General features: G+C 40.1%; 1 protein-coding gene and 5 non-coding genes across 10 annotated transcripts in view; 2 read left to right on the top strand and 4 right to left on the bottom strand.

The window, feature by feature from the left end:
* Positions 1-13,569, top strand: part of LOC138696430 (uncharacterized) — an 80,862-nt gene that overhangs the window by 60,597 nt on the left and 6,696 nt on the right. For all 5 annotated transcript variants that reach the window (XM_069821401.1, XM_069821398.1, XM_069821399.1 and 2 more), the window contains one exon: positions 2,126-2,251. In XM_069821401.1, coding sequence (XP_069677502.1) covers positions 2,126-2,251 — 126 coding nt within the window. The remainder of the gene's footprint in view (positions 1-2,125; positions 2,252-13,569) is intronic.
* TRNAS-GGA (transfer RNA serine (anticodon GGA)) lies at positions 6,529-6,600 on the bottom strand. The gene has a single exon. It is a non-coding gene; the product is annotated as a tRNA-Ser (tRNA).
* TRNAS-GGA (transfer RNA serine (anticodon GGA)) lies at positions 6,911-6,982 on the bottom strand. The gene has a single exon. It is a non-coding gene; the product is annotated as a tRNA-Ser (tRNA).
* TRNAS-GGA (transfer RNA serine (anticodon GGA)) lies at positions 7,292-7,363 on the bottom strand. Its single transcript has one exon. It is a non-coding gene; the product is annotated as a tRNA-Ser (tRNA).
* TRNAS-GGA (transfer RNA serine (anticodon GGA)) lies at positions 7,674-7,745 on the bottom strand. The gene has a single exon. It is a non-coding gene; the product is annotated as a tRNA-Ser (tRNA).
* Positions 9,448-9,519, top strand: TRNAS-GGA (transfer RNA serine (anticodon GGA)). Its single transcript has one exon. It is a non-coding gene; the product is annotated as a tRNA-Ser (tRNA).

The raw sequence follows: 13,569 nt of genomic DNA, 5'->3' as shown, positions 1-13,569 counted from the left end.
AGATATTTTGGTCAGTCTGAGTCTCTTACATGCTAACCTATGTGCTGCTTTGTTGGAAAACTCGCTGCATTGAATTCGATGCTTGTCCCTTGTCTGCCTTAATTTCTTAGCTCTGTCACTTATGCCCAGCCCAGTCACACCTTCCTTCACTTTTACAGTTACTTCAGACCCCATATTGAATACACTAATTGCTGAAGTACCTGGTATGTCAATCTTTTTCAAGGATCCGAACACCTCCTTTGGAAACCTTTCCCATACAAGACAGATATATGGTATATTATCAATATCCTTCCTTTCTATACAGGTCTACCACACACAGTTTTCTCCTACATAACAGCGCGAAATATGAACTGACTGAAAAGTAAAATTAGTTAGAATGAAGAACAAAGTCTGTGAGAATGACAGCACCTGGCTGTTTCTTTTGAATTGCATGGCACAAGCTCCAGAGGGTTGCCACATATGCCATGCTGTTAATGGTGGTCCTGGTTCGAACCATTCAATGAGGATGATTCCATCATTGTCCCAAAAGACTGTGGCCATGCATTTGCCAACTGACGGCACTGTCCTGAACTTCTTCAGCATGGGGCTACCTTTATGCTTCTACTCCATTGATTGGACTTTGGCCTCTGGCTCATGGTAATGAAGCCAAGTCTCATTGCCAGTCACGAGTTTGGACATGAAGGCTTCTGGATCCTGGCTGTGGTATTGAAAGAGATCATTGCTCACGTCCTTGCGCTGTTGTCTGTGTGCTGCAGTCAGAGATTTGGGGACCCACCTGGCAGACACCTTCCCCATCTTAAGGTGTTCATGCACTTTGCAGTGCAGAGTGATTCTGGCAAGTTCTGTGGCTGTCTCCAGCTCCGAGAATGTGCTGCACCTGTTCTCCAGAATATGTCGTTCCACTCTAGAGATGTTGACTGACATTGTCACAGTCACTTTCCTTCCAGAACTGGTTCCCTTCTCCGTTGATGTGCGACCACATTTCCAGCCATCCACCGAGTTTCGTGATGGTACATGCTTACCACACACTGCCACTTGCAGTGACAGCAGTTGGGGAAGTGCGCTGTAGTTTGCAGGAATTACACTCCTATGTATTGTGGTGCCACCTGCGGGCAGACCAATGTACTACATGCTTGCAACTGTAATGACAAGTCAAATGGCGGACCATGGATGGTGGGAAATTTGAAAGTGTAAATCAATATGGAATGCCCCTCGTAATTTCCGCTTTAATGGAGCAATATAAAGGAAATAATCATGAATAGCAAAATTCTCGGTTATTTCCCGGATGAAAATAGCAAACTGGACTGTGTTATTAATGTAAGTGCTCTCACCTAAAGCAGAAGACTAGGTAACGAATGTTTGTACTTTTAACTCACTTTCATTATCAATTAAAATGAACTGAAATATATTGTATGCTTTCTTGAATGCTTGACAGTCTTGCCACTATGCGAACAGTAGATGCACATCACTAATGCCTGTTGGTTTGTTTACGAATGTCTGTATTTGGGTACAAGAGAAGGGGTAAAGGTAATGACTGACCACCTTTGCTCCTACTGACATCAAGACGACCCTGTCATCGTGATAACCATTTTGCCGACCTCTGTCTTAAATTACAGGAGAAATATGTTAAATTAGGTTAATTATTTGTGCAGACTTCAAAAGAGATGGACAGAAAACAAGATCGTAACAGGCCACTCGGCCTAATACTTGCCAGGATGATGACAATGATATTTGTATTTCTCTTGTACCTGCACCTGTGTTGTAGCCATATCCGTGTATGAGAAGCAGGGTTTTTCCAAGGGTTTTCCCAACTGCAAAGTGAATGTTAAGTAATGTGTAGCGAATCCTTGGCCTCATCTCGCCAAATACCATCTTACTATTACCAATTCCATCGACGCTGAATAACCTTGTAGTTGATATAGCGTCGTTAAATAACCGAGTATTAAAAAAAAAACTATTATCGAGCACAGTGGTGTAATGGTTAACACGTCCACCTTGTATTCGGGACATCCGAGCTTCGATTCCAGGGGTCAGCTAATAAGATACTTGGTACATATAATAAGCATTAATATTTGATTGGATTATATTGTACAGAAATAAATGCTCTACATATTTTGTTTTGCAGGCAGTACCGTCAAGGCCCAGAACAGAGCAGACGTGTGCAGGCTGTTGTATAACTCAACACTCTATACGCAGTTTGTAGCTCTTAGTCAGCATGTGGAGCCCCCTGGTATTCCTCTGTATTCTTCAGGTATGTTGGGAGAATTGGATTGAAAGTACTTTCTATACCAAAGAGCCTACTTGAAAACTTGAAACTGTTAAGAATATCATGTCATACATACTTTATAATCCTATATCCTTAACTAATAAATTGAAGTACGTCCCTGAACAACGCTGTATAGCACATTTTTTATGAAGTTGAGTTTTTAATGGAACATCGATGTATAGCACACCCTATACATGAAAAACACTGGAATGTCGAATAATCACCCTCAGGTGACAGTAATAGTCAGACATTTGAACCACTTCAGTGAAACAATGATGTATAGCAAACGTCTCAAATGGAAATGGGGCAGACACGTGAGTAGAATGGACTGCAGCAGATGGACCTATGCCTCGACCATGTGGGACCCATGCATTGGGAAAAGGAGCAGAAGATGTCCAAGGAGAAGGTGGTCGGACACTTTCGGAGAGAGACTAAAGTGCAGTGGAAGAGAACAGCGAGGGACAGGGAGGCATGGAAAAAACTGGAAGAAATTACGAACACTATGTAAATTGCGTATAGTTGCGTATTGTTTATTTAGTTCTTTTTGTGTGCGTGTTTAGCAGGTATAATTTTGTGTTGTGTTTAGTTGTATAGTTTTTTATGTTTAGTTTGTATGTTTAGATTGTAAGTATATATTGTAAGCTCTCTTGGACCTTCAGCTCACTCTACACTACTGTAGGACGCCATTGCCCTTATGGGATTTCAGGCTTTTCATGTTCATATTCATATTGATTTAATAAACATGAGCTATTAATGTAAGAACTAAACTACATGAAATAAAAACTACCTGTAATTGAAAAAAAACAAAGCGAAATTGACTATATATTTACGTAAACTTTTTTGCTTGTTTTCAGGCCCTCCATTCATTTCTCAAAGGTTTCTCACATAATAGTTACCATGCTCTAGAATAACATCATGGTTGCATCTTTCTGACCACTCAGTGAATCCAGAAGCAGCAGTGTGTCTTTCTTAATATCCGGGGTAAATGCAACTCTTAACCATCTTTCCATGGGATTACTTGCATTGACCACGACATTAAATGGCGAATCTCTTTCTGAAACCTGTTTTACTTTAGGTCCAAATTTTTCTTTCGGTTCTTGTAAGTAGTATATGTACAGTAGTGTTCCTAGTCTTCCAGTTGCAGCCATATTGTATGGATTTGGGTAGTGTAAGAATGTGTCTTATAGCATGGATTTGCACTACTGTTAGGAATTCACTTATGATTACGTTTTGCCAGATGTCATCATATTCAAACTGTCTGCACTATGTATGGTGTTTCTGTGATCATTTCATTTACATTATTTACATGGCTTTTTCATCAATTCGGACTTTCTATATCTTTTTGTGTAAAAAATTTGATAACTTTATAGGAACATATTTTATTTTTCTCATTGAACCGTCGAAGGAAATGTTCTGATACTAGGAGGTGATGATTGTGACTTTTTGCTCATGTTTTAATATTATAATCGTACACAGATCCTGTTGTCGAAAGCTTTGAATGCCTGTAGTATTTCTTCCTTTATTTTGTATAGAACATAAAGTTTTGAAGTGGTTCTGAAATACTGTAGAGAGTAATCATCAACTTGATGCCCTATGACATCATCTCAGTCTACCCTAGTGCTCACTGCACTCATGTTTTGTTGCTGCAAGCACAGTGCTAATGAAAGAGACTGTTAGAGACTTGTGGTGGTGGCTCCTTTTAGTGATTATCATTTCTCATATTGATCAAATTAAACTTAAAGTAATGTGAATGTCTAATACTGATATTTACGTGTGTGAAACCAATTGATTGATAGGTTAGGGATGAAATGAAAGCTGAATAAAACAAAATACCGGTACTGGAATTTAAATTTCTACCTTTTCCTTTCATTTTATTTTATTTATTTACTTGGTTATTTAACGATGCTGTATCAACTGCGAGGTTATTTAGCGTCGATGGAATTGATGATAGTGAGATGATATTTGGCGAGATGAGGCCGAGGATTCGCCATAGATTACCTGACATTTGCCTTACGATTGGGGAAAACCTCGGAAAAAAACCACCTAGGTAATCAGTCCAAGCGAGAATCGAACCTGCGCCCGAGCGCAACTCCGAATCGGCAGTCAAGTGCCTTAGCCGACAGAGCTACACCAGTGGCTTTATTTTATTATGTTATAAAATATAATATAATATAACGTACACTTGGGACAAAACATCTAGAAGCTTGAAGACCATTACTTTTAAGCGGTCTGACCAACCCCTCCTCCCACACTAGCAGGTACAGTACCATTCAGCTGCAAAACATTTTCTGAACGGATGTTACTGTATTGTGAGAGCGCAGCAGATCAGTGAAAGCCTTTTCTGTGTGTAACAGCACTAAAATAAAAGTTCTTTTATGATATTGTGAATACAGTAGTTATATACAGTAGGTGTGATCAGCGTACAGTATTAGCGTAAATTAATAATTTACTTATTGTGTATAATTGTACTGTGAAACTGTGATTTTTAATATAAGAATACTCTTAGATACGTGTGAATTTAGGTATAACGCTCTGTATATAGTGGTGACATTTATTCAGTGTGAGTAACATTTAAGTTAAGTTTAAAAATATAATTAATAATTACACAGTATTTCATTAGTAGAATTAAGTGTACATAAAAAATTGAAATTATAATTTAAAATGCCTCCTATAAGACCGACATTAAAAGGAAAAAAATTGCATAATCAAACAAAAGAAGTGATAAACAATGTATTGGATTCATGAAGAAAGAAGCACTTGAAGGAATTACAATTCCATTAGAAAAAGTTCAGGAGAAAGTTCTGAAAGCTACTGGTGTGTCCCGCAACAGTGTTCAAAGAATCAGTGCGGAGGCAAAAAAAGTTGCGAGTGGTCAGATTGTTGGATTTGAAACGCCAGATAAGAAGAGAACCGTGAAGAAGCTAGTGTTAGACCTAGACCAATTCGGCGAGAGTGTAGTGCGACGAACTGTATATGAGTTTTATATTACAGAGAAACAGGTCTCTACAGTTCAATTACTGAGGCGTAAATTGTTAGAATCAATAGGCTTTAAGAGTGGAAATTCAAGTTTGAAACAACTATTGCGAAACCTACGATTTCAATGGAAGAAAACTAAATCAAACAGATGTGTGCTGATAGAAAAGTCCGATATAAGGACGAAGAGAATAAATTATTTAAAACTTATAAAGAAATACAGATCAGATGGACGCAATATAGTTTATCTAGATGAGTCTTATATCTTGTCATCCCACGTGCATCAGAAATCCTGGTGTGACGATAGTAACAATGGTCTTCTTTCACCTGTGTCAAAAGGACAAAGACTGATTATAATACATGCTGGTGGAGAAATTGGTTTCGTACCTAATGCTCTACTCATGTGGAAATCTCATCAGGCATCGGGGGATTATCACCACCAAATGAACCAACAGAATTATGAGAGATGGGTTCAAGAAAAATTAATTCCAAATTTACCACCAAATTCTGTAGTCATTTTCGACAATGCTTCCTATCATAATGTGATACTGAATAAAGCTCCAACATCCAACACGCCGAAAGAAGAAATGAAGAACTGGCTCGACAAAGAATGAATTCCATACGATGCAAAAATGTTAAAACCTACGCTGTATGAACTAATTAAAATTGCCAAACCTAGAACAGTTACGTATTCGGTAGACAAAATTTTTATTAATGCAGGACACACTCCCCTCAGGCTTCCACCATATTCGCCGGAATTAAATCCGATAGAAACAATTTGGTCCATTTTGAAAGGGTGGGTTGCATCAAGAAACACAACATTTACTCTTTCTGGTGTGCAGCAGCTGTGCGAAGAAAAGTTCAGTTCGATGACTGCAAATGACTGGGTTCCAATTTGCAATCGAGTAAAGCGAATTGAAGACAAGTACATGGAAAAAGAGGTGCATTTCGACAACATTTTAGATCCAATCATAATAAATTTAGGAGGTGTGAGTGATGACGGAAGTGAAGACTCCAGCAGCAGCGATGAAATGGAGAACGTTCAGTTGGAGAACACAGATTAGCAGCACGAGGTAAGTGGTCAACATTTTCAGTTAGTAGTGTAATGAACAATTCTGCTGTGTGCGAGCTCTTCCGCTGTGATGTCACCCAAGCCTCTAGATGTTCTGTCCCTGGTATAACATTAGTTAATGATATTTATTTTGATGTACCGAAGTACATATGATATTTCCATGCAGATATTCTGCTTTCTCAGATGATGAGAGAGAGATGGAACGGAGAAAAATTCTCTCCGGCGCCGGGATTTGAACCCGGGTTTTCAGCTCTCCGTGCTGATGCTTTAACCACTAAGCCACGCCGGATACAATCCCGACACCGTTGAGAATCGTCTCAGATTAAGCTCCATCTCTTGGGTTCCCTCTAGTGGCCGCCCTCTGCACTACGTCATAGATGTCTATGCACGCAGGACCGAAGTCCATACATGTGTAGAGGTGCACTCAGATGAGTGACTGGTTGGCCGGGGTCCGACGGTATGGGCGCCGTCTTTAAATCACAAAGTGATTTATTACGCATATCATATTTATTTTGATGTACCGAAGTACATATGATATTTCCATGCAGATATTCTGCTTTCTCAGATGATGAGAGAGAGATGGAACGGAGAAAAATTCTCTCCGGCGCCGGGATTTGAACCCGGGTTTTCAGCTCTCCGTGCTGATGCTTTAACCACTAAGCCACGCCGGATACAATCCCGACACCGTTGAGAATTGTCTCAGATTAAGCTCCATCTCTTGGGTTCCCTCTAGTGGCCGCCCTCTGCACTACGTCATAGATGTCTATGCACGCAGGACCGAAGTCCATACATGTGTAGAGGTGCACTCAGATGAGTGACTGGTTGGCCGGGTCCGACGGTATGGGCGCCGTCTTTAAATCACAAAGTGATTTATTACGCATATCATATTTATTTTGATGTACCGAAGTACATATGATATTTCCATGCAGATATTCTGCTTTCTCAGATGATGAGAGAGAGATGGAACGGAGAAAAATTCTCTCCGGCGCCGGGATTTGAACCCGGGTTTTCAGCTCTCCGTGCTGATGCTTTAACCACTAAGCCACGCCGGATACAATCCCGACACCGTTGAGAATTGTCTCAGATTAAGCTCCATCTCTTGGGTTCCCTCTAGTGGCCGCCCTCTGCACTACGTCATAGATGTCTATGCACGCAGGACCGAAGTCCATACATGTGTAGAGGTGCACTCAGATGAGTGACTGGTTGGCCGGGGTCCGACGGTATGGGCGCCGTCTTTAAATCACAAAGTGATTTATTACGCATATCATATTTATTTTGATGTACCGAAGTACATATGATATTTCCATGCAGATATTCTGCTTTCTCAGATGATGAGAGAGAGATGGAACGGAGAAAAATTCTCTCCGGCGCCGGGATTTGAACCCGGGTTTTCAGCTCTCCGTGCTGATGCTTTAACCACTAAGCCACGCCGGATACAATCCCGACACCGTTGAGAATTGTCTCAGATTAAGCTCCATCTCTTGGGTTCCCTCTAGTGGCCGCCCTCTGCACTACGTCATAGATGTCTATGCACGCAGGACCGAAGTCCATACATGTGTAGAGGTGCACTCAGATGAGTGACTGGTTGGCCGGGGTCCGACGGTATGGGCGCCGTCTTTAAATCACAAAGTGATTTATTACGCATATCATATTTATTTTGATGTACCGAAGTACATATGATATTTCCATGCAGATATTCTGCTTTCTCAGATGATGAGAGAGAGATGGAACGGAGAAAAATTCTCTCTGGCGCCGGGATTTGAACCCGGGTTTTCAGCTCTCCGTGCTGATGCTTTAACCACTAAGCCACGCCGGATACAATCCCGACACCGTTGAGAATCGTCTCAGATTAAGCTCCATCTCTTGGGTTCCCTCTAGTGGCCGCCCTCTGCACTACGTCATAGATGTCTATGCACGCAGGACCGAAGTCCATACATGTGTAGAGGTGCACTCAGATGAGTGACTGGTTGGCCGGGGTCCGACGGTATGGGCGCCGTCTTTAAATCACAAAGTGATTTATTACGCATATCATATTTATTTTGATGTACCGAAGTACATATGATATTTCCATGCAGATATTCTGCTTTCTCAGATGATGAGAGAGAGATGGAACGGAGAAAAATTCTCTCTGGCGCCGGGATTTGAACCCGGGTTTTCAGCTCTCCGTGCTGATGCTTTAACCACTAAGCCACGCCGGATACAATCCCGACACCGTTGAGAATCGTCTCAGATTAAGCTCCATCTCTTGGGTTCCCTCTAGTGGCCGCCCTCTGCACTACGTCATAGATGTCTATGCACGCAGGACCGAAGTCCATACATGTGTAGAGGTGCACTCAGATGAGTGACTGGTTGGCCGGGGTCCGACGGTATGGGCGCCGTCTTTAAATCACAAAGTGATTTATTACGCATATCATATTTATTTTGATGTACCGAAGTACATATGATATTTCCATGCAGATATTCTGCTTTCTCAGATGATGAGAGAGAGATGGAACGGAGAAAAATTCTCTCTGGCGCCGGGATTTGAACCCGGGTTTTCAGCTCTCCGTGCTGATGCTTTAACCACTAAGCCACGCCGGATACAATCCCGACACCGTTGAGAACCAGTCACTCATCTGAGTGCACCTCTACACATGTATGGACTTCGGTCCTGCGTGCATAGACATCTATGACGTAGTGCAGAGGGCGGCCACTAGAGGGAACCCAAGAGATGGAGCTTAATCTGAGACGATTCTCAACGGTGTCGGGATTGTATCCGGCATGGCTTAGTGGTTAAAGCATCAGCACGGAGAGCTGAAAACCCGGGTTCAAATCCCAGCGCCGGAGAGAATTTTTCTCCGTTCCATCTCTCTCTCATCATCTGAGAAAGCAGAATATCTGCATGGAAATATCATATGTACTTCGGTACATCAAAATAAATATGATATGCGTAATAAATCACTTTGTGATTTAAAGACGGCGCCCATACCGTCGGACCCCGGCCAACCAGTCACTCATCTGAGTGCACCTCTACACATGTATGGACTTCGGTCCTGCGTGCATAGACATCTATGACGTAGTGCAGAGGGCGGCCACTAGAGGGAACCCAAGAGATGGAGCTTAATCTGAGACGATTCTCAACGGTGTCGGGATTGTATCCGGCGTGGCTTAGTGGTTAAAGCATCAGCACGGAGAGCTGAAAACCCGGGTTCAAATCCCGGCGCCGGAGAGAATTTTTCTCCGTTCCATCTCTCTCTCATCATTAGTTAATGAGTTTTACACATGTGAACTTCATTGCAAAATATATAGTAGAAAATGTTACAGTATAAAACATGACAACTGAAAGCCTGTCCCTCTACTGATACTATTGAATTTAGTTACAGTGAATTGTACTCCTTCTTTCATTAAATTATATTTACATAGAACATAAAATGAAACAGACACAGATATATTAATGGACCATTAGTGAAAATATTTCCTGATCTTCTGTAATGCTAGTGTTACGATATTTTTGGTCCCTTCATTGCATACAAATTGCTCGGTATTACGCTCCATGATCTGGACAGTGCATGAACTGAGGAAACTTTGTAGATTGTAGTCAGATGAATTAGCTACTTCTGTTGTGAGATTTACTTATTTTCATTAACGAAAACTATGTTCTCATGTGTATGCACATGCACAGTATGTCAGAAACATTCTCATGAAGCCTGAGAAATCTGATTTATGAAAAATGTGAATAAAAAATCACACAAACTTCTTCCTACCATCATAATATTTCACCTTCAGTTCGCTATCACACTATAAGTATGTAATTTCTAGCTAAAGCTCAGCAGGAGCACCATCTACATCCACAGTGGATGGGTCTATGATAGAGATAGGGAAAAATAATGTAACAGTACTTTTGGAACAGTTCCGAGAAAAGAATAGTTCCAAAAAAAGAATAGCAGGTCGGAAAACACTGTTCTAAAATAACAGTAGGAGTTTCTGACCTACTGTTATTCATGGAAACTGGAGTACTGTATAACATAACTTACCATTGAACCATCTTGTCTGGGACACTCAGATACTTTCTCAGAGACCATAACAGTTCCAGCCAAAGTGTTCTAGGATGCACAGTAGTTCTATCACAGGTGAGTATGATGGGGGGTGCGCAACAATTTTTAACTTCAATGAATTTCAATATTAAACAATGAGTCTAATTGGCCAATCATCTTCAGTTACATTGTTTGATATTAATCTAGCAACAAGAATAAAAAGAAATTCAAATTGTAAGATTGTCTCATTATTATTATTATTATTATTATTATTATTATTATTATTATTATTCCAAGGTCATTGTTTTATTATATCCAATGAAAAATATTATAAAAATTTATATCCCGCATTGTATTGTGTTATAAATGTTGTATATGGTAACATAACATCGCAAATGTAGCCCAAGTAACTTCAATGTTTATTACAAATAAAATTATGAAGCATTAATAAAGACATTACCTCTGATAGAGGTTCTGCTGATACGTACATCTCACTTGATGAAATATGTAAGAGGAAGAATGATTATTTGTATGCATTTGAAGTCAGATTAGTGTAATATGTAGCTAATCGGTGATGTATGCAATGGAGAGGGAAAGGAATTGACCACCCTACCCCCATTATCTCCTGGCCTAGTTGCCTATAAGTGGTGCCTTGTTGATATCACTTGTGAGGTTCAGATGTGTCTTCAGACAGTTCGCTGGCTCAATATTACAAGGTTCTATGTCTTTATCAGAAATATTACTACATACACCCTTGTAACATTTAGCCAGCGAGTTGTCTAAACAATAAAGACATTTCACGTAGTAATAATATCCTTTATTTAACAGAAGGAATGATCAAACCATTGCAATGTTTTATAGCTTGTATAAATTACTACACTTACAGCGGACTGTAACAGCTGTCGTGGTTCGAATTGCAATATGGTCTAAGATTTTGGAAATGGAAATAGTTCCGAAACAGTATAATATTTTGTGATAATTACATTGTGTCAGATGCTTGATGTTATTTCGGAACTGTTCTTTGGAATTAGTACTTTCTTGGGACTGGAACACTCAGTAGAGTTCCAGAAAAAAAAAAAACGACTTTTCCCACCACTAGGCTATGAAAATCTTAAAATCCGACTCCATACGTCCAAGTGTTGAAATCGTCAATGAAATTCCTCCTGAAAGAGTCGTTGACTGATGAGACATACTTCTTTTCAACATTGCAGCTAGCACCTGCCCAGAGTCGCTACTGAACGGGAGATAGGATTGCTTAATGCCAAGAATGAGGTAATGCCTGGGAGCGGTATTGAGCCCCCACATCTGCTATCGACCAAGTTGATCACTGCTGTAGAGCCTAAAATACACAGTATTGGTGCATTTAAATTTCTTCACTGTAAAAACCCTAGCGTGTTTGTTTTCTTCTTTCACAATGTTCATTTATTTTCTGATGTCTGTTCATTTATTTTGTCTAATAATTATAATAATCATTTATTGTGTGTGTGGAGATCATACTTGTGGATGAATCTGTGTCGGATTCATATATCAGAAATGTATTCATATTCAGACTTACAGACAATGTTTAATGTTCCGCATACTGCAATCGAAGTACCACGTTTTTGTTGATCATGTATCAGTTTAAAAAGTTCACTGGCAAAAGAAAACAACTGATTTTCAACTCTCTCTTTCGTGGTAACACAAAATTTTAATAAGGCAGTAATGCAACTTGAACTGAGATTTTGTATATACACATGGTCATCAGAAAGATAAAACCATGCCATTTGCCCACTAATTACAGCAGCAGTCATGTCTTGAAGGTAATGTCCTGTAAATGGTCTCCTCCTGTGTACACATTCCTGCATTCATGAACACTAATTCGACATAACTTTTCACAACATCTCAACAGTGATTGATGCTATATTGTCACGAATTCTAGCCTTTAGTTCGTTAGGGTGTGAGGACGAGTAGTATACACACGACCCTTTAAAAATCCTCATAAGAGTAAATTACACACTGAAATCTCAGGCGTTTGCATGGACCAATCCCTGTTGCTGTTCTCCGACATGAGACATGAGCCACTCTCCAAAGAGCTGTCGTAATGCTGCAGTGGATATTCTCGCCATATAAGCTGTGCCTCCGTCTTGCTGAAACCACATGGACTCATTCATAGGATAATTCTGCAGTATTGCATTGCCAAGGAATGTTTCAAATATGTTGACGTACCATTGGGAAGTCAGGGTAATTGTACGGTCGTACTCATCTTCATAAAAATATGCATCACACTGTCACTTTGTTACTGTTAACGGTCTCTTGTGTAGAAAGTGGGGATTCTCTGCAGCCCAGTAGCGAAAATTTTGTTTATTTACATAGCCACTTAAGTGGAAATGTGATTTGTTAGGCAGCCAGAGGTTCTTTAGGAAAATTTCATCTTCCTCACATTTTGCTAAAAACTGTTCAGCAAAAGTTACTTGTCTGTTGGGATTGCTGGCTTGCAATTGTTGAATGACCTGAAGCTTGTACAGTAGTGGCAAAAAAAACCGGACTAACCCTTGTAGCTGATTTCAGAGCCTTGTTCACTCCAGAGCACGATAGACTGGTAACTAAGACTTTCATGGTTCGAATCCTGCCTGGGAAGGAAACTTTTTTTTTGTTCCTTACTCAAATTTATTCCCAATACTTTTCGATTGCAGCGATATTTTACTACTTAATTAACTTATTATTCCCAGAACATGAATTTAACAGCAATCGAAAAGTATTGGGAATAAATTTGAATAAGGAACAAAAAAAAGTTTCCTTTCCAGGAAGGATTCGAACCACGAAAGTCTTTGTTACCAGTCTATCGTGCTCTGGAGTGAACAAGGCTCTGAAATCAGCTAAAAGGGTTGGTCCGATTTTTTTTTTGCCACTACTGTACATATGCAATTTGAGATCTGAAGATAATATTCTGGCCACAATGTGGCGAGACAAACCTAATGACACAGCATGTCACTGTGCAGAACATTGTGGACTCTGCTGGATAGTGGCAATGACTGCTTGACTGTTACTGGCGTTCCAACGCTTCTTCTTGATCCTGGATACTTCTTGCTCAGGATATAACCTGTTGATTAAAATCTTTGAACCCATGTCTTCACAGCTGTATCATGATGAAATTGAAAATGATGCAGAAATTCTCATCCTGCAGCTTCACAACAATAATTTATTTACTGGTTTCCCATCCACTCCATCACAGCAACTAAAATTATATTGCCTAAGGAACAGTATGG

This window comes from Periplaneta americana, chromosome 3 (genome assembly GCF_040183065.1).
Source record: "Periplaneta americana isolate PAMFEO1 chromosome 3, P.americana_PAMFEO1_priV1, whole genome shotgun sequence".
NCBI classification, from domain to species: domain Eukaryota; kingdom Metazoa; phylum Arthropoda; class Insecta; order Blattodea; family Blattidae; genus Periplaneta; species Periplaneta americana.
This window is presented reverse-complemented; position numbering and strand designations above follow the sequence as displayed.